Source organism: Haematobia irritans, chromosome 4, assembly GCF_050003625.1.
Source record: "Haematobia irritans isolate KBUSLIRL chromosome 4, ASM5000362v1, whole genome shotgun sequence".
Taxonomy (NCBI): Eukaryota; Metazoa; Arthropoda; class Insecta; order Diptera; family Muscidae; genus Haematobia; species Haematobia irritans.
The window spans coordinates 75,962,372-75,989,695 of record NC_134400.1 but is presented as its reverse complement, the minus strand read 5'-3'; the positions used below and the strand labels follow the sequence as shown (position 1 = coordinate 75,989,695).

The following is a 27,324-nucleotide window of genomic DNA, read 5'->3' as shown; positions in this document are numbered from 1 at the left end:
ACTACATAATACACTACAATACCAATTGATAAATAATAATCTTATTAAACATATCAACAAATAAGAACAAAAAAAAAAAAACAAACAACAAAACTTTAAATATCTTAAACATTATTAGTAAACACTTTTGCAATGATAATTCGATTTCCTTCCTTTTGGTGTCATAAAACAGCATTAAAATTTATTAACATGCGGGCAATTTGAAATTAGGAACGTACTGGACCGCGTGTTAGAATTGATTTCCAGCAGAAGGAATTCACAAAATATCCATTTTAAACTGATAATAGCATATGAATTAAACTGACGATGTGATGCACATTTTCATCCAGAAGTTGTTGATTTCAACAATTTGTTATTTTTAACAATTTTAATAGGTTGCACTTGTAATGTTTCTGGAAACTTTTTCTTGTCGATAAGCCACTCATTTTTCATTGGTCAGCTTCTTAATGTTTGCAAGAATGTAGCATCCAAAGATGTTAGTTTTCAGCAAAGAGATTTAAATTTAGTGACTTCTCTAAAGTGTTGATTTAATTTTTCATATTGACGTACCAATTATTATAAACTATTTGAAGCAGTTCCAGTTAATTGTCCACCATTTTTTCATCGGTCAGCTTTTTAATGTTTTCAAGAACGTAGAATCCATAATTTTAGTTTTCTGCAAACAGATATACATTTAGTGACTTCCTTAAAGTTTTATTTCATTTTTTATTTTCACTTACCTATTTTTATAAACTATTTGGTTATTTGTCTAAAATTTTCCATTTTTTTATTTCTTGCAATTAACCACGAACTTCGTTGCACAAATAAGTATTAAAAACCACATGGTTTTTTCGTTGCATTTTAGGGTAGTGTTTTGTCAAAGTTTTCTCATATTATCTTCAACACCTTTTCAAAGATTTCGTCAACATTTTGGCAAATTGGAAGTAATTCGCAAACAATTTGAAGATATATTGAAGATGAGCTATTTCAAGTCAAGTTGAATTTATGTTGAAAATTATATTTACCCTCAAACTGAAAAGTTGTTGCATTTGAAAAACGCTCATCCTGTGTTTATTGGGGATGATTTCAATTCTATTATGTCTTGTTTTAATATTGAGTTCTCTCTTTCCATCTCTTTTAATTTCTTTTTATTCTCAACAACACCTTTCAATATTTCATCATACTGCTTAGACATAAACATCATTGTGTTCTGCATTTCAGACAGCTGATCTAATTTTTCTAATTTTGTTTTGATTTGCCTCAATTCATTTTTCACATCGCTGCTTCCATCTTCACACAAGTGACAACTGAACAACTCTTTCTCATTTTTCAGCAAGTGTTCATACTCTCTTTTATCTAAGCGAGTGCACTGGACATGAAACACTTTCGAACACTTATCGCATTCTATGGAATTTTCCAATTCTTCATTTATTCCTAATTTGCATTGAATACAAATTATATTCTTTTTGTTTTGAACACTTCTGCGTCTAGTTTTCGACATTCTCCAACACTTTCCAAAAGAGATAAATCGATTCTAGCGAATGGAGGGTAATACTTTAATCAAATACTGTTAGAACCAACGAATATTTAATATTTATTTTCGATAGATCTTCCGAACTTAAAAATGCACGTCTAGTCAACAGGGTTGCCAGCTTCGAGTTCTTTTGGGAACTATTGTGGTAGAATTGTGTTGTCATGGCGTAAAGTACTCGGCTAGAGCATTGATCGATCCTGCCTCGCAAGCAACTTTCATTTCCCGAAAGTTGCAAAAGAAACTTGCTTTGCCAATATTCCCAGTTACTTCTGCGAATATTGTTGGCCTAAACGACACGATATCGGCGAAGTCTACTAATGTTTGTAGGATCTCACTGTGCTCCCCTATTGACCCAACTTTTGAGCTGTCGACAGATGCGTATGTTGTGGACAAATTCAAGGCCGTAGCCAGGATCTTAATTGGGTGGGGGGGGGGGGGGGGGGGGGGTGTTTCAACTTAAAAATAAAATATTCATATAATCTCATTGTAGAAAATTTTATTTATGCATAGGTATGTATACAATATTTTTACAATATTAAATTGAGCCGACGGGCTTTTTGGGCAGCAAATAAATCAATGACTTCTTCAGTCGGCACATTTATTCGGCGATGAACCGACATTAATGCCAATCCATTGAGTCTACTCTCGCTAGTCGAATTTCTAAGATACGTCTTTAATCTCTTCATTGTTGAAAATGAAAGTTCGGATGAGTACGTAGTAACTGCAGGGATGGAAAATGCAGTACTATAGTACTTTTTCAGTCAGTACCGTAGTACCCCCGCGAATGATTTAGTACCTTTTGTGTAGACATTTTTGAGTCGATATCAGATTTATGGTACAATATCTTTGACAAAATATTTTAATATTTTGAGAAAGTCTTTATCAACCTTATTTGCTAATAGTCTTTTACAAATATGGCAAAACAGACATGTTCATGTGGGAAGAAAATCTCGATTTTGTAAAAGATATAGTCAAAAACAGGATTTTATTGATCTTCAAGAATGTTTTAGCCGAAAAAAGAATGCGATTCTATATTATCGATTTTTTATTTCGGTAGAAAATGTTGTCAAAATTTTATTTCAATTGAAAATTTTGTAAACATTTTATTTCTATAGGAAATTTTTGCAAAATTTTATTTCTATAGAAAAAATTTTGCAACATTTTTTTCTACAGATTTTTTTTGCAAAATTTTATTTCTATAGAAAATTTTTGCAAAATTTTATTTATATAGGAAATTTTGTCAAAATTTTATTTATATAGAAAATTTTGTCAAAATTTTATTTTCTTTAAAATTTAGTCTCTTGACAATAATTTTCCAGTGAAATTTTTGTAAAAGGTACCTTTCCGCTCAAAAAATACCTTTTTTGTACTTTCTTAAAAATTGTATTTTCCATCCCTGAGTAACTGGCAAATTGACCAAAATTTTTAAAAGAATATGCACGTTTGGAAATATCTCTTTATTGTACTCTCCAAGTGCTTCCATCGCTGAATTAGGCAGGTTCTTTTCGCAGGTTTTGCGCCATTTCATTTACACATGTGTGTTTGGCTATTTCTTTGTTGTTGCTATGGCTAAACAAAGCGAGTCATGTTCACAAAAAGAACAACAAACACACATAAAAAGCAGAAAGACATTTTCCAAAAATTAAATTTGTGGTGCGAGAACAAAAACAATTTGTTTTTTCGGCCGTCGTTTGACGGACTTTTCAACTAGTATTCTATGATTTGTGCAAGTTTTATAGGTAAGCGTTTTTCAAAATAAAACCTCCAGCTTTTCTTCAACATCTTCGATAAGATTTTTCTATGCAGCTAAAAATATATATGTATTTATATAGAAATGTTCATTCATTTCGGGGGGGTTTGATCCCCCTCACCCCCCCCCCTTAATACGGCCTTGGACAAATTGACTGGTCGTTTGCCAATTTATTCATTGTCACAACTATTAGATGTAAACCTGCCGGAGATCACGATGTGTGATCTAAAATGTTCTCATATGGACCTTTTACTAGGTGGTGACATATATTCTCGGATAATGTATACTGATGTTCATAAGCACCCTAATGGTGATCTTATTGCCCAGAAATCAGTTTTCGGTTGGATCGTGACTGGCAAAGTCACCCAAACCAAGCCCCTACAGTCGGTAGTATCATTTTATAACCACATGGAGTTGAATGATCAACTTGCTAGGTTTTGGGAAATCGAAGATGTACCGAAAGTATGCACTATGTCAGAAGAGGATAGATGGTGTGAAGAATTATACCTTCGAACGACTTATCGTAATGATAATGGTCGATATGTTGTTTCACTGCCTTTTAAGCGTGAATACCCCAAAGATTTGAAACTTGGTTTGTCCCGAAATAATGCCATTTCTCAATTTAAGCGAAATGAGTCGCGGTTAATGAGAAATCCCGAGCTGAAGATTCAGTATAACAGGGTACTACAAGAGTACGTTGATTTGGGACAAATGGTCATGATTGATGAGAATAAGGTAAATTCTTCTGATACTGTGTATTATTTACCCCATCACGCTGTTTTCAAACCTGACAGCGCCACCACTAATTTACGTGTGGTATTTAATGCTTCCAGTCCCACTTCTAATGGCGTTAGTCTTAATAACGTATTGTATACTGGACCCGTTCTACAAGCAAATATAATTGTTTTGATTCTCCGATGGAGATTATTTAGATTTGTCTTCAATGCTGACATCGAGAAGATATATAGACAAATTCTGATTCACCCCGATCAAGCGTCATATCAGCGAATTGTTTTCCGTTTAGCCCCTGATGTGATTCGAGATTTCGAATTGAACACGGTCACATTTGGTGTGAATTGTGCCCTATATTTAGCTATTCGGACCCTACTTAAACTGACTGATGACGTTGAGGGTGAGTTCCCGACTGCTGCGGAGACAATACGTTCGCTGATGTATGCGATGACATTTTGGCAAGAGCTCACAGTTTAGATGATGCCATGAAGGGCCGTGATGAACTTATAGAAGTTCTAGGTTCTGCTTGGTTTAATCTACGAAAATGGACTTCTAATGTGCAAGGCCTTTTGTTAGATTTACCCCCCGAATATTTATTGGATAATGATTTTTTGTATATTTCCAATGAGAGTACCGCCAAGACTCTGGGTTTACGTTGGAACGCTGGAAAAGATGTTTTCTTTTTCAAGTTGGTTTCAGCCCCTACTAGATCTTCCGTCACCAAACGAGCTGTTTTGTCTGAGATTGCTAAATTGTTTGACCCAGCCGGTTGGCTGGCCCCTAAGATAATAGTTGCTAAGATTATAATGCAACAAATTTGGAAAGACAAAACAGATTGGGACGAATGTTTGAAACCCATGACTCTGAATAGATGGTTTGCGTTTTTGGACGACTATAGTGAAATCGAACGGATAGAGATCCCCCGATGGGTTGGTTTCAGCCCAGACCATGAAGTTCAGCTTCATGCATTTTGTGATGCTTCTGAGAAAGCATATGCGGCTTCACTATACGTCCGAATTAAAAACGCCCCTGGTGATTATGTCACGCATCTACTCGCAGCAAAAACTAAGGTAGCGCCAATCAAGGTTGAATCCTTGCCCCGTTTAGAGCTCTGCGGTGCAACTCTATTGGCTGATATGGTTGAGACTATACACTCCGAGCTGAGTCTCCCAGAAATTGAGACATTCTATTGGACTGATTCGACAATAGTTTTGTCGTGGCTTCAGAAGCCCCCGTGCCACTGGCCTACGTTTGTTGCTAATCGAGTAGCTAACATCTCTACTAAGATCGGTACTAATAATTGGCATCATGTTCTATCTCTTGATAATCCCGCTGATATAGCCTCGAGAGGTTCTTCAGCGCGCAACTCTATTGGCTGATATGGTTGAGACTATACGCTCCGAGCTGAGTCTCTCAGAAATTGAGACATTCTATTGGACTGATTCGACAATAGTTTTGTCGTGGCTTCAGAAGCCCCCGTGCTACTGACCTACGTTTGTTGCTAATCGAGTAGCTAACATCTCTACTAAGATCGGTACTAATAATTGGCATCATGTTCTATCTCTTGATAATCCCGCTGATATAGCCTCGAGAGGTTCTTCAGCACGCGATCTTCTAACGAATAACCTTTGGTGGAAAGGTCCAGCTTGGTATGTCGCCCTCGCTCCGAATGGCCAAAATGTACGTTTAGAATAATGCGAATCTTGAGACTAAACCGATTCGAGTCAATTTGAACCAATTATCCCCTCCTGAGGATATTTTGGCCTGTTTCTCTGATTTATCCAGGCCCTGAGAGTTTTGGCATATGTGTTCAGATTCTTTCATCGAATACACCCGAAGTTTGGATCGACACAGACGCATTCATCCTTCATTTTGGAACAGGGTGAAATCAACTTTGTGAAAGGTCGTTTTGTCGTCCTCTGCCAGCGTCGTCATTTCCCTGAATATGTGGCGCTGGAGGACAATGCGCAGTTGTCTCGAAAGAGCCTTCTGTTGAATTTGAATCCGTTTATAGATTCTGTTGGATTTATGCGGATGAATGGTAGACTTACGCGTTCCCCTACTCTCACCTATGACGAGAGATTCCCCAAAATTTTACCCTATGATGCCCGGTTTACCAGATTGTACCTGGAGTATATTCACAAGAATACGGTACATGGTGAAAATTCATTAATGTTGAGATTGATGAGATTAGAATTTTGGGTGCCCAGACTGAAGAATCTCGTCAGAACAATCAACCATAATTGCCGTGCATGCGTATTGTTTCGGAAGAAAACTGTCGACCAAATTATGGCCGCTCTTCTCGCTGAGAGAACTACATTGTCTCGCCCGTTTACATGCACTGGAGTCGACTTTGCAGGCCCCTTTGATATTAAGACCTACATTGGTAGAGGTTGCCGTATCACTAAAGGATATGTGCTTGTGTTTGCCTGCTTTGCGACTAGGGCAATTCATTTGGAAGCGACAAATGATATGTCGACTGATTGTTTTATTGCTGCATTTACTCGGTTTTTTCCCGAAGAGGTTGTCCTTCTAAGATGTTTTCTGAAAATGGGACATCTTTTGTAGGAGCTTCTAATGTTCTTGGCAGAGACCAAGCCCGATTTCTTTCTGAAGTGAAGCAAAATCTTATTGCGCTTTATGCCTTCCAATTATTAGAATGGGAATTTATTCCCCCTGGTGCGCCACATATGGGTGGTCTTTGGGAGGCAGGAGTTAAGAGTTTCAAGACACATCTTAAGAAGGTGTCTCACTCTCAGAAGTTCACTTTTGAGGAGTTCAGCACTATGTTAGCCAGAATCGAGGCATGCCTTAATTCAAGGCCCCTTAGTCCTATGAGCGATAATCCGAACGATTTGGCCCCTTTAACCCCGGGACACTTCCTTATATGTTCTGCCCTTCTCTCCCCACCGGAGCCCGACACGACGATTGAGTCGTTAAGTTATGTGAATAGATGGCAGAAACTTAAGATCCTTTCTCACTCTTTCGCCAAAAGGTGGAAAGAGGAATATCTCAAGTGGAAATTTCCGCAAAGAGATTTTGCAGTTGGTGACCTGGTAGTAATCAGGAAAGATAGTTTGCCTCCACCAGAGTGGAAAGTAGGTAGAATCGAAAAGATCTACTTAGGCCCCGACAACAAAGTGCGAGTTGTTGACATCAGGGTTGGAAATTGTACTATTACAAGGCCCGTTGTCAAACTCGTACTACTACCTGTTGATGGACAAAATGAATAACCATTTCTTTTCTTTGTGTGTGTGCTGTCCCATTTTTTATTTTCGTATTTCCAGACATGTCTGGCCCATCACGTCGTCTCACAAATGAACGCCCTGAGGCAGATAAAGGTGCGGTGTAAAATATGTTTGCAGCCTCACGTACTTCGTCTCTGTCCTCGTTTTCGTGCGATGCATTCGGCAAAACGTCGGAGAACAGTGATGAAGCTCGGCTCTTGCTTCAACTGCTTGGCGGAGTCCCATAAACGCTTGAATTGCAAGAGCCGTGAAAGATGTATGGAATGCTGTGGTGAGCACCAAAGGATGCTCCACCCGAGGTTTGTTGGGATGCGTGAAAATCCCCCCAGTGCCGTCGCTAGACGACCCCAGTATTCTAGGAAGGCCACGAAAAAAGCTAAACCTAGGAAGAAAACTCCATGACGAGACACCACCAAACGCGCTCGCTAGATGCTCGTAGCAACACCAATGCAGCCAATAGGATATCGCATCAACCTCGAGCCGCCGGCGAGGTCACAATCCGGTCAACACTTCCACTGTTAGCCCCAACACCGGCAGTGGACCTGCTACGATTGTGATTCACGTCCATTCTGGGTCCCATTGAAGTTGAATTTATTTATTTATGTTTTTGTATTTGTATGTCCATTGAATTGTATATTGAATTCTCGTTTTTTATTGTCCCCTAGCTCCTGCTTGCCCCTATGTTGCAGTCTTGCAAAGGGGGCGGGATGTTCAGGTTGGCACCCTGTTAGTTTTAAGGTACAATGAATTGTAAAATACACCCCTGAAATTTATAACGAAATATGAAAAAATTGAAATGACATATAATTGAACTAAAGGTGCTCACTTACTTACTCTCTCTCTCTCAAATACCCGAAGGTACGAATACCCACGCCAATAAATTGAATTTTAATTTATTCTTTAAAAACCAAAATTTAATTGCGTTTTTATTTGTTTTCCCCCTCACTGATAAATTATTTTAATTAATTCCCCGCCTTTTCACCAACATTTCATTTTATTGTGGACTATATCTTAAATAGTCTATATCGATTTCTTTTTATCAGCACAATTAAAAATGGAATCGGTCTATAAGTTAAATGGATTATTCAGCTAACTATATGTGTGAAATTTATGTCATAATGATGCTAGATAAATTATTTTTGGACTATATGTGAAAATCTCCTATATGTACGATGGATTATAAACGAAAACTACTGTATTGCATTAAAATAGCTATTTTACTTTGTGTAATTTTTTTGAATGTAATGAAAATTTAATTGAAATGAAAAATGAAAATTGGATTTGTAAATCGTCATTTTCACCCCGAAATTTACCTTGTATGATTTTATCGCACGTTAGAGGGTTAATTGAGAGATAATAGAATAGTATTTTATTTTCATATTATTTTTTTCGAAAAGAATGATACATAAATGTATTTTTTAAATATTTTTGGATTCCACTTGGGAAGTATTTGAGTCTAAACAAGCGAAGAAGCATATTCCGCAGGAAACTTGAATGTGTGAGAGTTCAATGATTTTATGGTGGGAAGGAGACCAGCGTTGGGTATTATATTCCATGATAAATAAAGAGTAATGTTACGATTGTTCCTGAAAATAAAACGAAATGGGAAAATAAAATCAGTAATGGGATTATATATGTCTCTTTAGTGAAGGCAAAAATTAAAGAATTAAGTTGCGGCACAAAATAAAATGTAGAAAACACATATTTGTTGGGGATTTCAAAGTAAAAAGTGAATTGTATTACATTATATCTTAGGACCCATACCTCTTTTTATATTCCTCATCTTCCGAATTGGCAGATGAATGAATATAAAACAATATATGGCGATTTGTAGTAATGCTGCCAACATTTTTTGAATTTTGCGGCACTTTTGAGAATCCCCACCACGTCGAAAAAAGTCGTATACGATATCCAAAACTCTTCGCAAAAGTGCCGTCACTATTGAGAAGTTACTACAAAAAAAGTATCGCATGAGTGCAACTATTAGGTGCCTTTTTAGATTTTTAAAAGGGGCGTGACACCGCCCTATTCCACCTTGGATGTAATTCATACTGTACGATCAACACATATACCAAATCTCATATTCATACCTCTGATAGTTCATGAGATATATCCGCCCCAAGTTTGAATGGGCGGTGCCACTTCCAACCATAAACAAGTATAGCCAAGGACTATTATCACGTCAACAGTAGTTATGATTGGGAGGTGCCACGGCCAATCATAACCAAGTATAGGACTATTACTAAATCAACAGTACAACATTGGGAAAGTTTAATGACAATCGGTCCATTACTATGGCACCGCCCACTTTTCCAAAAGACGTGTAGCATATGCCACTCAGTGATAACGTAGCGTTATAATAGTGAAAGAAATTTTAAAATCGGATAAGTAGTTTAATTAATCTCCATTTCTCCGATTTCAGCCCCTTCAAACTATTAGAAAAGTTGCATTTTAAGATAGTTGTAAAAGAATCATTGTTGTTAAGTAAAATAAGATTGTTTAGATGTTTATTAATTTGAATAAAATTTTATAAATTATTCCAGGTATAACATTTATAGGAATAAAAACACATTGAACAATAATGCCATAAAAATGGAATTATGTTAATTTATAAGTTGCAATTCTGCTATATTCGGCTGATGCTCCAGCGTCTATCAGTGATTTTTCTTGATGGACGCAGTGTTTCTGAAAAACTATCACTTTATTCAATTTGGTTAGTCGAAAATTGTTCACCAATATACTTTTTGCAATTTTTAGCGTAATAACTATGTTATTGTTATTTAAATAAATTACAAGTTTATTAAAACTCATCTATTCAATATGATAACTAGTAAGCGAATGCTTGTTTTATTATTTTTCAAGTACAATGTTCTGTTCTTCATTATGTTAGACCATACACACATACATTTAAAACATAGCGGTTCAAACTTGGTTTCTACTTTTAAAGGGTTATTACAATAGCTATTGTATTTATAGAATTGTTATAATTCACAATAATAGTTGTATATGTAACAGCTCTTCCCCCCATGATTTTCAAGGTTGAATATAATCATTGAATCTCTGGGGCTCCTTTCTTATCCTTGCGGACCTTATCAAAGCTTTGTTCGTTATGCGTATCTGGAACACAATTCGATATTAATGGAGGTGACGCTGGTTTTGATGGAGGGCCTTCTTTTGGGTTCGTCGTGCTGACGCTTGTTGTTGCTACAGGTACTGGTCTGACGTTAGTGTGTCCCGGTGCGATTAATCCGGTTGTGACTGATGAGTTGCAAGGTTCCGTTTCTATTGAATTACTTTTTAATATTGCTATGTTCGATGCTCCGTTTGTGGTGTTCCCACTATCTCTCGCCTCTATGCCAAGTCCAATTTTTCGCATCTGGTTGGCATGTCGCTTCCAAATCCTCCCATCGTCTAGTTTTATTTCATAATGCATATCACCAAATTTCTTCAAAATTGTCCCAAATCGCCCTTTTGCCGTTACAGGTAAATTATCCAAAGGTTGCAATTCAATTTCATTGACATCGCCACTCTCTTCATCCACTAAGAAACTGATGTCATCTCCATTGACCCTCTCTTCTGATGATAACCGGGACATTGCATCAGCGTTGCCAGAATTGTTTCACCAAAAACCGCTAGATTTGTCCAAAAAACTAGCCAAAAAATGTTAAAAAATAGCTAGAAAAAAAGCAAATTTTTTTATATCAAAAGTCACATTTTTGATTGAAATTTAACAAACTTAAAGGCTTTATTTCACTTAAAATGCACTTTTAAATGCATTTTAATTGTATTCATTTTATTTCCATTTCTGTGAGACTGTAAGAAAATCTATGTCATATTAGCTCTGTTTGCGTACTCGATACATTTTGCTTACTATCACAAATTTTTACTGGAAGTCCTTCATTTATATTTCCTAGTAAAAACTTTTTTCCCGGTAAACTTGCAATTATCAGCTGGTTAATCATCAAAATATCAATATATTTCGTTTTAACTGAATTAATGATAAATTCCTGAACGTGTACACGTCTCCTAATATTACCCAAGAGAATAACACATTCTAACTGTCTTGCAAGTTTATACTGAATAACTTTTATTCGAAAATTTCCCATACAAACCTATTGTCCAATTTTCGTAAATGTAAATCCATTCCATTAATAAATAGCAGATTTGTTTTGATCCTATCACTACGAATTTTTTATTGATGTTAAAAAAAATAATACCACATTCAAAACTTTATTTCCTTAATTATTTCTATGTTCGGTTCCAAAGATTTTGTACACTAATGATTTTGGTATTGATTCAGAGTCAAATTTGAATATATTCGTTTTTTTTTCAGCTTTTTCTTCATGAGCTATCACAGTGCTTTAAAAACGTGCTAACGACAACTTAAATTTCCAAATTCAGACTCGACTTTAAGTAGAAATTATTCTGGGTATACGTTTTTAAAATAAAATGTTGCAAAACCTCTTCTATTTTTGAACGCTATTTTGGTTTGTGGTCAAGATACAAAAACTCCACAAATTTAAAGACTACACACAGAGAAGGAATATGATCACCTCAAACATGTTTCAAGAGCAAAATGTTATTTTTGTATGGTGACCATGTAACATGTTTGTCACTAAAATGTTATTTTATCGTCAAATATAAACTGCTTGCCGAAATCAGATACATGATTTCCGAGAAAATAACATGGTTGCGAAAACCATGTTCGTATTTTAAAGACATGAAATCTTTGGCCTCATGACAATATTTTTTCAGTGTACAAAGCAATTCACATCTACTATTTTAATTTAGTAATATCATAATAACTTTAGAATACGTATTATAGGATAAAAAGGATAAACGAGTCAAATGCTATTATTCCTAATAATTTACTGACAGTTTATATAAGGAATTTGTATGGTAATAATAGATTTAACTTTTATGGTAGATTTACGATAACTTTTATGAATACGAGGGAAAAAACTTTACAACAAGGTGTATTTGCTGCAAAAATGCCCGCATAATGGCTGGAATAATTATTAAGGCTTCAATTGAGGTTTTATATATGAGGAAAACCTTATTCTGGCAGCAAGACTTAGATAAAAACGAAGTTTTATCCATATTTCAATAGGAACATGTCGAAAATAAAAAAGCCAAAAATAGCTAAAAGGGTCATGAAAAAAGCCAGAAAAAAGGCTAAAAGCTAAATGCATTTTTCCCCGCTAAACGTCTTCAAAAAAAGCCAAATCTAGCGGGGAAAAAAGCTAAATTGGCAACGTTGATCAGCATTTGCATTATCCTTAGACTTTTTAAATTTTATCTCAAATGACTCTAACAATATCGCGTAATTCTGCATTCTAGATGTAGAAAATTGAGGTAAACCCTTATGTAGAGAAAATATTTGTGCAATGGGCTTATTATCCGTCACAAGTGTGAACTTACATCCAAATAAATATTGGTAGAAACGTTTTACACCAAATATAATTGCCAGTGCTTCCTTATCAATTTGGCTGTATTTTTGTTAGTGTTTGTGAAGCAAACTGGATTGGCCTTTCATCTCCGTTCGGCAACATATGACTAAGGACAGCCCCAACACCAACTGGGCTGGCATCGACGGCCAAAATAAGGGGTCGCCTTGAGTCAAAATGAGTAAGCACCACATCTGATTGCACACTCTTTCCCCCAACCTGAGCACAAGATTGTGCTCAGGTTGCGAATAAATCACCCGTAGTAGTTGATCAAACCCGTTAATGCTCGCACTTCATCTTTGTTGTTAGGGGGTTTTAATATTTTGTATTGCATCTATTTTACTACGCATTTTATGTATTCCATCTTTATCACTTAAAAATCCACAGTACGTAATGGAATTTTTCATAAATTCGGATTTGTCAAGATTCACTCTCATGTTGTGAGCATCTAATCGCTTAAACACCTCTTCTAATCTGCGTAGATGCTCATCATCCGTTTCCGCGGTTATTTTGATGTCATCTAGGAATACTGTCACACCGGGAATATCCACTAAAATTTGCTCCATAAACCTTTGTCAAATCGCGGGCGCGCTTGCTATACCGAACATCAGTCTTGATACAGCCCCTTATGGGTATTTAAAGTTAACAACTTACGGTCTTCAGGGTGAACCTCTAATTGTAAATATGCGCGAGATAAATCAATTTTCGTAAATTTCTCCCCTCCAGCTATTGCCGCGAACAGTTCATCGGTTGTAGGCAGGGGATGTCCATCCACTAGTATGGCCGGATTGACGGTAATTTTATAATTTCCACACATTCTTACCGAGTTGTTCCTCTTCTTAACAACAACCACCGGTGTCGCCCATTCACTATAATCCACTTTTTCTTGAATACCCTCGTCCACTTGCTGCTGAATTTCTTTATCGACGGCATTCATTAAAGCAAACGGAACTCTTCGAGCTTCACAAAATTTCGGTTTGACGTTGTCTTTTATGTGTATTCTTGCTTGAACGGCACTGTTTTACCTATGGAGCTTCCAAATAATTGTGGATATCTGGCAATAACATTTCTTAATTGATCTTCCGTTTCAGATGTTTCTATTACAAGAACTTCTTCCCTGTCATTATGTAGTTGTTTATTGTATTATGTGTCCCAATTAAATGGTAAAGCTCGCATCCAATCTCTTCCCAACAGTGCCAAACGGCGTCCACGTACCAAAAACAACTTTAATTTGTGTTTCTTTCTAGCCGCTTTAACCTCAACCCACGTGTAACCGACAGAATCCACTTGTTGGTTACAGTAACTATACAGCCTTGTATTTGTGTTAAATAAGTTAACGTTCCCCAGGACTTTTTGTCCCTTTGCGTTACAGAAACTACATATGGATTCATTGTGCTTACATTGATACGCCAAGTGCAATGCATTCCCACATCTGTAGCATTTCTTCTGTCCGCGTTTATCCGCATCGTCTTTTTGCTTTTCTTTTTTACCTCTGCTTGTCCGCATGACATTTACGGTGTTATTTTTATTATTCATTTCCAATCCACCCCTTTCTGCTATTTCAGCAGCTTCAGCAATATTTACTGCTTTTTCTAGGGTCAGATTGTCCTGTTCCAGAAGACGACTTTGTACCACTTGATTATTTAATCCAAATATAAACTGGTTGCGTAATGCCTTGTCCAAATAACCTTCAAAAGAACATGCTGTCGCCATCCTTTTTAATGCTATCAGGTACTTCGCACACGATTCTCCCTCTTCTTGTTTCCGTAAGTGGAAACGATAGCACTCAAGGACTTCATTGGGTTTCGGTTGGAAGTGTTTTTCGAGCACCGTGATCACCTCGTTATACGACTATGTCTCTGGAGCCTCCGGTAACATTCGATCACAAAGTATGTTACACACTTTAGCCCCCATAAAATGGAGCAAATAACACAACTTTTTCGAATTATCACATTCCATAAGTTTTAATGTGGTTTCCAATCGTTGCACCCATCTTGTCCAATTCATCAATTTCGGGTCAAATGCATCCAAAGCACATTGTATTCCACCAGACTCCATATTTTTGGCTAAATCTCCATTATTTTTTCTCCTCGTCGCCACTATTAAAACCCATCTATTCAATATGATAACTAGTAAGCGAATGCTTGTTTTATCATTTTTCAAGTACAATGTTCTGTTCTTCATTAGACCATACACACATACATTTAAAACATAGCGGTTCAAACTTGGTTTCTACTTTTAAAGGGTTATTACAATAGCTATTGTATTTATAGAATTGTTATAATTCACAATAATAGTTGTATATGTAACAAGTTAGTTGCGCTTGGTGTTTCAAATAATATAAAATGGTTCTTGTAACAATACCTTTATGTACATTTCATACTGTTTTAAACGCTTTCCCCATCGCAGGCGATTGTTGTAGTGTCAAGGCCTGCCCAATAAACACAGGATGATTTCAACATAAATGCAACTTGACTTGAAACAGCTCATCCTCAATACTTCTTCAAATTGTCTGCGAATTACTTCCAATTTGCCAAAATGTTGACGAAATCTTTGAAAAGGTGTTGAATATGAGAAAACTTTGACAAAACACTACACTAAAATGCAACGAACAACCATGTGGTTTTCAATACTTATTTGTGCAACGAAGTTCGTGGTCAATTGGAAGAAATAAAAAAACTGGAAAATTTTAGACAAATAACTGAATTTACTCCAAATAGTTTATAATAATAGGTAAGTGAAAATAAAAAATGAAGTAAAACTTTATGGAAGTCACATATGTATGCTGAAAGTCCCCGGTCTGACACATAGATGGCGTCGCTAGTATTAAATGCAGATTACTTTTATATAGTACCAACCTTCAAATGATTCGTGTCAAAATTTGACGTCTGTAAGTCAATTAGTTTGTGAGATAGAGCGTCTTTTGTGAAGCAACTTGTGTTATTGCGAAAAAATGGAAAACAAGGAATTTCGTGTTTTGATAAAATACTGTTTTCTGAAGGGAAAAAATACGGTGGAAGCAAAAACTTGGCTTGATAATGAGTTTCCGGACTCTGCCCCAGGGAAATCAACAATAATTTATTGGTATGCAAAATTCAAGCGTAGTGAAATGAGCACGGAGGACAGTGAACGCAGTGGACGCCCGAAAGAGGTGGTTACTGACGAAAACATCAAAAAAATCCACAAAATGATTTTGAATGACCGTACAATGAAGTTGATCGAGATAGCAGAGACCTTAATGATATCAAAGGAATACAGAGCACTCAGCCGACTGTCGATTGGACTCAGGAGTGTAGTGATGGAGCCATGTTTCATCCATTGTCACATATCGACGGAAAAACTCGGGTGTATTACGAGTTAACAGCTGCAAACACCGCTCAGAATCACGTTGTTGTTTTTGGTCAAATGTGAGCTCGCGCGGCACCCATTTTGCACAGAGCTTCCGCATATCCAAATATTGATGAATGATATGACCAACACGTTCCTTTGATATCTTTAAGAACTCTGCTATCTCGATCAACTTTTACGGTCATTCAAAATAATTTGGTGAATTTTTTTGATGTTTTCGTCGGTAACCACCTCTTTCCGGCGTCCACTGCGTTCACCGTCCTCCGTGCTCATTTCACCACGCTTGAATTTTGCATACCGATCAATTATTGTTGATTTCCCTGGGGCAGAGTCCGGAAACTCATTATCAAGCCAAGTTTTTGCTTCCACCGTATTTTTCCCTTCAGAAAACAGTATTTTATCAAAACAGGAAATTCCTTTTTCCATTTTTTTCACAATAACACAAGTTGCTTCACAAAAGACGCTCTATCTCACAAACTAATTGACTTACAGACGAATTTCAACCTTAACTTCATAATTCTCGCCCATTTCTTTTGCATTTATGTTTTTTATTTTACTCCGCTCTTCATCATTATCACTTATTATTATGGCACCCCGACTCCCGCTTTCTAAACTTGTTATTTTTAGGTCAGCTGGATCAACCTTTTTGTTCAGTTCCTCTTTCGTCTTATGTGTTTTTTATTTTTCCCTTAGTTTGACTGTTACCGGCACTTGTTTCTTGAGATCTGGCAACGCTTTTTGGTTTGACATTTCCACTAACACTTGGCTTTACTCTCTCACTAGTTTCTTCTAACGCTTTTTTAACATCGTATACAGCTTTGTTATTATCATGCAAAACTTCCATAATCTCCTTTGTGTTAGTTTCACTATTTGCCACTGAACCATATATTTTTTTAAGTTCTCTCACATTGCTCTCCCACATTTCGTTTTTATTAGTTTTTGCAGTCTCTCATCATACCGACATTCAATAGATTCCAGTAACTGTTTGATTTCATCTTCGTTTTGTTTTAGTAACACTTCGAATTCATATTTATATTCCATTAACTTATTGGACACAATCATCACACATGAAACGCAAAAAATTGTTAGATTCAAGTATCTTCACGGAGTATTGGTCAAACTTTTATACAGACATCTGAGCAATGTATGCCGGATTCACTGCGTATACTGCCTTTACATGTATTGCATTGGGGGGTCAAAACACTTTGTAACTTTTATAGATGATAAATCGAGGCGGATTTTCGTCTATTTTATAAAGTCAAAGACGAACGTATTTGAGAAATTCAAAACATTGAAGGCAAATGTAGAACGGCAAACTGGTGGCAAGGTAAAGGTGATTCGTACAGATAACGGTACCGAATATGTGAATTCCACTTTTAATTCATATTTAGAAAAGGAAGGTATTTCCAGACAATTGACTGTTCCGCACACTCCTCAACAAAACGGTGTTGCGGAACGAGCCACTCGCACTCTCGTCGAGATGGCCAGGTACATGATGGTCTTTGCTAATTCTACACCAAATTTGTGGGCGGAGGCTTTAAACCCAGCGGGTTACATCCGAAATAGGTGCCCGACTAAACAACTTGTCGATAAAACTCCATATGAAGCTTGGGATGGTAGAAAGCCTAGCGTGCAACATTTTTAAACATTCGGCTCAGTTGCTGTTGCTCTAGAGAAATAGAAAAGAAAATCGAAATTTGATCCCAAGGGTAATCAGTTTATAATAGTTGGATATTCTACAACGGCGAAGGCATATAGACTCTATGATGTGATCAATAAAAGAATCGTTGAACACCGAGATGTGATTTTTGACGAATCTTCTACTGGAATTACAAATGACCATGAAGCAGAGGCCCGAACCCCGTCTAACGAAGTTTTAACTTTATTCTTTAAAGATTTTGAAGAAAATTGATTGAATGCTGGTTCCACAGAAACTCCAGATTAGTTCTGACAATGAAGTGTGTGACTTGGAGGGGTTCGAAGATGCCGCGGCAGAAGAAAATACCGAGGCCAGCATAGAAGTAGAACCACCAAACGCAAATAGGCAGGAAAGACCTAGACGAACAAAAAGTGGTCGCAACGATTGGGGAAGATATCCCACAGACGATTGATGAAATACTCTCCAGTAGCAGCAAGAAGCATTGACTAAAAGCAATGAACATGGAATACAGAGCTCTTTGCAATAATAATACTTGGACACTGGTGGACTTGCCAGCTGGTAAAAATATCATGCAAGTGGGTTTACACTCTGAATCGAGATGCAAATGGCAACATTGAAAGGTATAAGGCAAGACTAGTGGATGTAACCAACGCATGGGCGTAGATTTTAATGAGACATTTTCGCCGGTTGTTCGATATTCTACGGTTCGTTTCTTCTATCTATAGCGGTTAAAGAAAAAATGTACCTGCACCAGATTGATGTGAGTACTGCCAACTTTTATAGTAATCTTTCTGATTAAATTTATATGCAGCAGCCACCTAGTTTCGAGAATAAAGAATTTCCTGAAAAAGTACTGAGACTCCATAAAGCAATTTATGGATTGAAACAAAGTGGCCGCAAATTGAACATTAAACTGGATGAGACACTACGCTTAATGAAATTTAAACCATATGTCGACGATATCATAATCGGTCGACGACATCATAATCGGTTGTAAAGAAAAGTCAGTTGTTCTGAGCATAATAGATGATATAGCTGGAGTTTTTGAAGTGACAAATAAGAGTCAATTCAAATACTCTAATGTTACCTTACTCGGTGAAGGAGAAGTTGATACATGCATTAGTTATGCCCCACTTACTTTATTGTATTGAGGTTTATACCAGTACAACGGAGGAGAACTTGAGGAAGGTGAAAGTAGCAGTGAATAGAGTAGTACGTTATCTATATTCGCTTGGACGGTTCGATCATGTCTCGGACTGTGTTCGACGCTTCTTATGGTGTTCCTTCTCAGACTTTGTTGATTTAAGATCGATGTTGTTATTTTACAAGATTTTTAAGACACAAACTCCTCTTTTTCTTGTCAACTTGTTTGCTTTTGGACGCTCTCGTCGTAATCGATTGATTATTCCAACTGCCAGTCGATACATGAATGAATCATTTCATGTGAGAATTGGTAGACTGTATAATACTCTGCCGAATACATTGAAACATTTTGATATATCCTACAACACCTACTGAAAGAACCTTCTTCAATATTTTACATCAGCTTGATGATTAAAAATAAATATAATTAACTTAAAGATAATGCAAACATTGTTTAATGAGTAGTCTCCTGACTCGCGAATAAAACATATATTTTAATTTCAGTGGGATCCAAAAACATTATCAAATTTCATACATGCGACCATATAATAATGCAAACAAAAAGAAAAAACAAAACAAAAAAATATGTATACATAACGTTATTGATATAAGATTGCTGGTTCAATTTTTCATATAAGATTGTTGTTTTTTACTAATTGATGCTTTATATTTTCATATAATATTGTAATTGTACTCTAACGGAGTAGTACATTGTAATTCGTTAAATTGGCCCTTTAAAGGCTTTGAATTGCTTGAATAAATGGAAAAAAATACTTTCTAGGAATGGAAGCGGAACGTGAGTCAAAGTCAATACATTCGAGAAACATTAAAGGCATATGGCATGAGCTCATGTAAACCATTAAAGTTTCCACTGGAAGCAGGATATCAGGTTGATGAGAGCAGTGAGAAAGTGGATCCGAAGGAATACCAGTTCCTCGTAGGTACTCTGATGTAGAGGTGTGCGCGTGACCCGAAATACTCGTGACACGCGTGATTCACGCGTGAATAACGTGAATTGTGAACAAAATCCAAAGCAACTCTCGTGAATGTGCGTGAATGGGACTAAAATAAATATGTCGTGCGTGAGAAATAAAATGTCTACAAAATCACGCTCACGAAAAAAATCAAGATTTAATTCATACTCGTATGTTAACTGAAATTAATATAGCTCTCAAACTATAATCTATTTTTGAATTTTGTTACCTTTGCTCATTTCCGCTTGGAAAATGTCGTGAGTCTTGTGAATTTATCGTGAATCACGAGAAATGTCGTGAATCGTGCGTTAGCGTGAGTCTTTAAAAGTAGTTCGTTCGTGAGCGTGCGTGAGTACTGGCTTTCATTTCGTGAATGTGCGGAAGTGGGATTGGCTACCACACGATTCGTGCGTGAATAAACACTTTGCTTCGTGAATGTGAGTGAAATTTCAGTCACGCGCACACCTCTACTCTCATGTACCTTGCGATTTCCACACGACCCGATATTCTACACTCGGTATCAAAATTTGCTCAAAGGAACTCTGACCCTCGGCAGAAACACAGAATAAGGCTTTTGCACATCTTGAGGTACCTATCCACACCCATAGATTTCAAGGTAATTTTTGACGATGATGGACGTTGACGCTGACTGGGGTGGAAACTCCGCTGACAGGAAATATTACACGGGATATGTATTTTTCCATGGCAATTCTCCCATAACGTGGGACTCTAGGAAGCAGAAATCAGTCGCTTTGAGCAGCACAGAAGCCGAGTATATGGCGGTTTCTGAGGCTGCAAAGGAAGCTGTTTACTTGAAACGACTTTTGATAGAATTGCATCTCCCGAATGATGCAACGGTTATAATTTATGTCGACAACCAAGCAGCCCAAAAATTGGCTGAAATCCCAGTGTTTCACAAGAAGTCCAAACATATTAATATAAAATACCATCATATTCGTGATATTTAACCTAACCTAACCTAATATATGAATAACATCCGAATTGACCGCGGATGTGATGACGAAGAACTTGCATTCTGTTAAGCATTACAACTTCTTGGAAGTTTTGAACCTTAAACGAATTACTCCTAGTTGAGGAGGAGTGATAAATATAGTTGGCAACTCTGTGCTATCCAACAACTATGTTGTTACTTTTTTTTTTTTTTTGTTTTTCTTTATTTTCTCATTCTCTTTGTAAAACTCGACCTGTAAAGATCACTAAATTGAAGCTGAATTATTTCTTTGAATAAAAACTGTACAAATTATTAAAGTTGAGAGAATAGTTTTTATCAAAAGCCACAATACGAAAAAAGGGGGACAAAAACCGAAAATTGTGCATTGGCTATAAACAGCAGTAGTTAGACCTATAATGCTATATGGTGTTGTAGTCTGGTGGCCGGCACTTCAGCAGCCGACAAATTTAGACAAAGTTCAGCGTATGGCGTGCTTGTGTATATCAGGCGCATTCAGCAAAACAGGAACAAATTCCCTTAATGTCATACTGCATCTATTACCTTTGGACATTTGACCAAACAGTCAGCTGCAACAACGGCTATGCGGTTCGCTGTGGTCGGAAAAGGTACGGCCACAGTTCGGTCCTCAAAATAATGGCAGATGTGCCTAACGTAGTGGATTACACTTTGGCGAGACCACTTTTCCACAAAAAGTTTGAAACTCTAATTCCCAACAGCGAGGCGTGGTGCACACAGGCCCCGAGGACTAAACGATAAATAGATTTCTACACTGAAGGCTCCAAATTGAATGGGCAAGTGGGTATCGGAATATATTCTAAATATCTGAACTTCGAATAGATTACCTAATCACTGTAGTGCTTTTCAGTCTGAAATATTAGCAATAAGAGAGGTGGCGAATAGGCTGAGAAGTAATGTTCCAAAAATGTTGGCATTAATATATACTCAGACAGTCAACCTGCAATAACATCCTTGAACTCTGTGTTCCTTAACTCGAAAACGGCCATCAACTGCCGCAAATCTCTCAATGAGATGGCTGATCAGCACAATATGCACCTAGGTTAGGTTAGGTTAAAGTGGCAGCCCGATTAAGATTCAGGCTCACTTAGACTATTCAGTCCATTGTGATACCACATTAACTAAAAGTACCTATTACATATGGGCACTACTATTACATATATGCACCTAATATGGGTGCCTGGCCATAGGAACATTCCGAGGAACTGCGAAGCGGATGAGTTAGCACGGCTAGGGACTACCTTACATATTCCAGGATATCTAGAATCTGTTGGTATGCCTCTGGCTACCAGCAAGCTCTTAATGCGTGAGAAGGCTGTCATGATGGCAAATGTTTTTGTTTTTTTTTTTCGAACGGTCCCATCGCCCACTTTCCCGCCCCTTCAGAGCTCTATTACACTAAAACATTTAAAACAAATAAAAATATCAACTTAGGAGCTATCCTAACATAATTAAAACAATTGATCATTAATACGATAGATCACATTATTCAGTCGAGTCCGATAGATCTCTAGAATGCTAAGTCGTATTTCAATAAAACGATTGAGCTAGTTAAACTTAGCAAACAAATTTATTGTATTAAGTTCAATTTAAAACGACGATACAATATGATGTTGACCGAAGAAGTGACTCTAAAAAACTGATGATGAGAATAAGGATACAACAAGTAAAAGAGATAATTACAGCGTTGTATAACAAAGTAGTAGTTATAAAGGTAAAATCTAATGCAACTATAGTACATGAAAATCAATTTGAAATAAAATAAATGAAATTATTAATATGTTCATCAACATCCCTGGTCACCTTGAAGCACTGTTTCAGCAAAGAGTCAATCGCACAATCTTGGAAATTGGACGTGTCATCTCACCATGGGCAGTCTTCAGTTTAACAACTCGGATTAGACCATCTTTACCAGGGAATGTGGCAACAACTCGCCCTTTGATCCATGTGGCTGGAGGTATGTTGTCTTCCTTTACCAGAACGATATTATCAATTTCAACGTTAGATTGCTCGGTTGTCCACTTTGGACGTTGTTGGAATGAAGTAATATACTCTTGGCTCCATCGCTTCCAAAAGCCTTGGTACATTGATTGGATGTATTGCTAGTAGTCAAGCCGATTGATGTTGATACTAGTCAAATCTACATCTGGCGTCATTGTAGTTGGTCTCCCAATCAGAAAATGTGATGGAGATAGATATTCAGTCTGTGTATCAGAGCAAAATCCCAGAGGGCGGGAATTGACTACGGCCTCGATTTGTGCAAGTAGCGTTCGCATTTGTTCACAGGTTAAAACAGTGTCGCCAATGACACGCTTCAAGTGCAGTTTTACGGATCGCACTGCAGATTCCCAGATACCGCCCCAATGGGGTGAGTATGGCGGTATGAAATTCCATTTGATGCCTTCTTTCGCAAGTGATTGTAGAACAACAGAATTATGTTCATCAGAGAATAAATGCCGGAACATTTCGTTCAATTTTTGTATGGCCCCGATGAAGGTTTTGCCATTATCGCTGTAGATGTTGGAGCATTTTCCACGAAGTGAAACTGATCTGAGCAATACTAAGGCAAACAATTCGTGCAGAAATAATTTCTTCAAATGTCAAATAATCTGATTTTGGCTTGTTTTTAGACCTCAGAATTTTAATAAATCGGAGTATATATGCAACTATGCGAATTAGTTTGCTCCATGAAGATATTTTCTTGTAATGGATGGGGCAACAGACTTAGTGCTTGTCATCAAGGCGACAGAACAATTTTTAATTTCGCTTTGAAATTCTGGATCGTGGTGAGAAAAATTCAAAGACAGATCTTGTTGCTCAAACATACGTGGATCATATAACCAGATAGGCCCCTTCCACCATAACTCTAAATCAAGAAGCTGCACAGCCAGCAAACCCCGTGAAGCGCAATCAGCTGGGTTTTCCCGTGAACCAATATGTCTCCAAATATTTCGAGGTAACGTATTCAAAATCTCTGAAGTGCGATTAGCAACAAATGTTTTCAATCGAATTGGTTCCATTAACAACCACGATAAATCGATGGATAAGTCGCACCATGCAGAGTATTTTATTCTTCTAGGTGACAAAGTTTCCGAAATAGTTTTCATCAGGAGGAGCAGCGCTCCGCACAATTCCAATCGTGGCAGCGATATCTGCTTCAGAGGCACAACACGGGGTTTCGAAGCAATGATTTTGACCGTAATGTGTCCGTCTTCATTTATGGATCGGCAATAAACGACAGCTGAATATGCCCTTATTGATTCATCGCAAAATCTCATAAGATGAATTTCATCAGTGTTCGGGACATACCTTTCCAATTGCAGATCATTAAGCGTACATAGGTCATCTCTATATTTCAACCACATTCGAGCGATGACCTCAGGCAATGGATCGTCCCAACCAACATTTATTAGCCACAACTGCTGGAAAATAATCTTGGATTTCACGATGACAGGTGATACAAGTCCAAGAGGATCAAAAATTGACGAAACATCAGATAAAATCCTTCTCTTTGTTGCTGATAGGGATTCACTCTTCTTCACCCTATAGCTTATTACGTCATCGCACGGGTTCCAATGGATGCCTAAAACTTTTGATGAAATTCCAACATCACGATCCAAAAAATTCAATTCATCTTGATGATTTGTAAAATTGCTAGAATTTGACACCCATTTACTTAATTCTAGGCCCGCCAAACAATTCCATAAGCTCATTTCGCTTCCTCTCAAGTTCAAGTTCTGTTGATGCACCCGTTACAACGTCGACATAAAAATCGTCCAATAAAATCTGGGACGCAATTGGATGAGATTTTTGGTAATCCTTAGCTAGCGGCTCAAGGACACGAACTGACAGAAATGGCGCTGGAGACGTTCCGTATGTAACCGTACAAAGTTGGAAATGTTTAATAGGTTGGTCAGGTTCTTCTCGCCACAATATTCGTTGGTAATTTCTATGGTGTTCTGCTATCCAAATTTGTCGAAACATTTGTGTTATATCTGCCGAAAAAACATATTCGAAAAGTCGGAAGCGTAGACAAACAGCAAATAAATTTCTTTGTATAGGCGCTCCAATGTATATTTTACTGTTGAGAGAAACTCCCCGAGCATCCTCAAATGAACCATCAAATACAACCCGTAATTTCTTTCCAATGATGGGGTGATGAGACAAATAGAAAAGTCTGTCATCCTGCACATCTATTTCAGATTGATCAATTTCACGCATATGACCCAAGCTGTAGCACTCTCTCATAAATTCAATATACTGTTGTTTCAAAATAGGATTTTTGGAAAGATGTTTCGATGTACCATGAAAACGAAGTAATGCTTGGTCACAGGTATTTGCAAAGGTAGGATTTTCTTCCACAAATGGAAGCTCCACAATATATTTGCCATCGCAATGGCGTTGATGAGTATTTTGAAAATGAGTTTCAACAATGACAGATTTTTGATCAGGTTTTATTTCAAAATTGGAATCTTCTATTTTCCAAAAGGGTCGTAAAGATCTGTCAATGTTCAATGTCGTAAGCATAGATGATGTGTATTTGGTATCCACATTCAATAAAGCAGTTGTTACGACCCAACCAAAAATAGATGAAACGGCAAGAACATTTCCTTGGTTATCACGAATCTTGTTCATAGTGAAAACAACCCAAACATAGCCAGAACCAAGCAGAACCCAGCAAAAAAGCGTCGCCAAAAAAGTAATGAAAATGTTCTGTTTGGATCCGGAAGTGGTGTAAAATTGACGCAGAAGCGATGAATTTAACATGGGCTTGTCATAGGACAGAAGTCCTCCATTTCAACAGCCGGTGCACTGAATTTGTATCACTTCGTTAGGTGTGATCCGAATTCAAAATTTTGGATGTAAATTAAAAAATTCTGTGATATTTTGTCAAATAAATAATTTTTTATAATTTTTAGTGGATTGTAACGCTTGTTTGAAACGTTTGACCTCAAATATTTTTAAAAATTCACATTATTTTTAGATTTGATTTAGCATTTTTTTTCGACAAAATTTAAATGATTTGTACCATTTTACGAATCCTTACTCTGTTTTTAACCTATTTGAAACAAAAACGTTAAAATTACCCATTACAAGTATGAAAAAACCAAGTTATACAAAATTGAATTAAAAGAACTTCCTGGGTAGTTTAAATAAAGAACATCATTGAGAGTGCATCTTTTGTAATTGCTTTTAAAGTTGTGCCTTTGGAAGAACATTCAAAATTTTTTGCTGGGAATATCTATACCCGAAGGCGTGTTAAATATAGCGTCTGCTAGGACGACATTTTCAAACTTCTCAAGAATCGATGGATCCAATAAGGTTCTCGGTAACAATGATGTTATTTAACCCAACACATTAACTTGAGCGTCTATAGATCTATTTGTAACTATTGACTTAATATGTATAAACCCGTGTCCGTTTGTAGACTCGGCTGAAGATATTCCCGATAGAGCGATATTCGAATGCTGGCGAGATACTCCCAGCCGTTTTATGAAACTCTCAGTTATATAAGACAACTCCGATGCGGTGTCAAGAAGTATACGACAAGGCAGAAAATTACCATTACGTGCTCTAACATTTACTATAGCTGTAGGTAAAACATTGCAGTGGTTCGAATTGTTTGCGTTCGAAGTATACGATTCAGCAATAGTATTTAAAGAAACAGGATTGGAATTAACCAAATCATTAGCTGTCGAATCCAAAGGTGAGGTACTTGTTGATTCAGAAGATAAAGGTGGTAAAAAATAAACCAAAGAATGATGTTTGTGACCACAATCTCTACAACGATGAGACGATTTGCATCCACTTGCACTATGACCTCTTCCAAGACAGTTGAAACATAGGCGCTTCTCTTTTACAAATGATCTGCGTTGAGCACTAGATTGCGATAAAAATTGTGAACATTTATAAAGCGCATGCTCGCTAGAATTGCATTTGATACAAAGTTTAGAATTATCGATGGAAACCATTGACGTTGTATGTTGTTTAGCAGCTGACTTGCTGATAGCTTTTCTACCTAACCCAAGCTCTTCGCAACGCTGATCCAAAACTTTTAAGAATTCTACAATCGACGGTTTTTTTGAATCTCGGCTGTGTTCGGCCCATTTTTTGCGACAATCGGAATCTAATTTGCTGTTCAATATGTATATCAACCAGGGGTCAAGTTCAGAATTTTCAATTGCCTCAAGTCCTCTAACAACCTCGTTAGCAATGCCAGATATTTTCCGTAAACCAACAGCGGCGTTATCGACTTTATAGTCTCGATATAGGAATTTACAATATGACGTGGCCTATGGTAGCGTTCCTTTAGTCTGTCCCAAGCTGACTGATATGAAGTTTCGGAAATCTGTATGTGCCTTATAGCTTTAGCGGCATCATTCCTCAACAAGGAATTTAAATAGTAATACTTCTGTATATTCGACAAATCAGGTCTTGAATCGGCCGCACTAACAAACAAATCCTTAAAAACAGGCCAAGCGTCATAATTTCCGGTTCGATTTTATTTCTTGGTAAGTCAC

General features: G+C 37.1%; 4 protein-coding genes and 1 long non-coding RNA gene across 6 annotated transcripts in view; 3 read left to right on the top strand and 2 right to left on the bottom strand.

Annotated features, from left to right (window-relative positions):
• Nucleotides 1-549: 549 nt before the first annotated feature.
• LOC142236850 (uncharacterized) lies at nucleotides 550-906 on the bottom strand. Its single transcript, XR_012722230.1, has 2 exons — nucleotides 720-906; nucleotides 550-655 (listed from the first exon to the last, which is right to left on the bottom strand). It is a non-coding gene; the product is annotated as an uncharacterized LOC142236850 (long non-coding RNA).
• A 2,636-nt stretch (nucleotides 907-3,542) lies between these two features.
• LOC142235607 (uncharacterized) lies at nucleotides 3,543-4,472 on the top strand. Its single transcript, XM_075306869.1, has one exon. It carries the CDS (start codon nucleotides 3,543-3,545, stop codon nucleotides 4,470-4,472), a length of 930 nt encoding a protein of 309 aa, XP_075162984.1.
• An 8-nt stretch (nucleotides 4,473-4,480) lies between these two features.
• LOC142235606 (uncharacterized) lies at nucleotides 4,481-5,374 on the top strand. The gene has a single exon (XM_075306868.1). It carries the CDS (start codon nucleotides 4,481-4,483, stop codon nucleotides 5,372-5,374), a length of 894 nt encoding a protein of 297 aa, XP_075162983.1.
• Nucleotides 5,375-6,532: 1,158 nt separating this feature from the next.
• Nucleotides 6,533-7,228, top strand: LOC142235605 (uncharacterized). The gene has a single exon (XM_075306867.1). The coding sequence runs from the start codon at nucleotides 6,533-6,535 to the stop codon at nucleotides 7,226-7,228; it is 696 nt and encodes a 231-aa protein (XP_075162982.1).
• A 1,361-nt stretch (nucleotides 7,229-8,589) lies between these two features.
• Nucleotides 8,590-27,324, bottom strand: part of Spase22-23 (Signal peptidase complex subunit Spase22-23) — a 38,000-nt gene continuing 19,265 nt past the window's right edge. For both annotated transcript variants that reach the window (XR_012721475.1, XM_075304714.1), the window contains one exon: nucleotides 8,590-8,829. Coding sequence is in view for 1 of the 2 variants with exons in the window: in XM_075304714.1 (XP_075160829.1) it covers nucleotides 8,700-8,829 (130 nt within the window). In the remaining variant the exon portion in view is untranslated. The remainder of the gene's footprint in view (nucleotides 8,830-27,324) is intronic.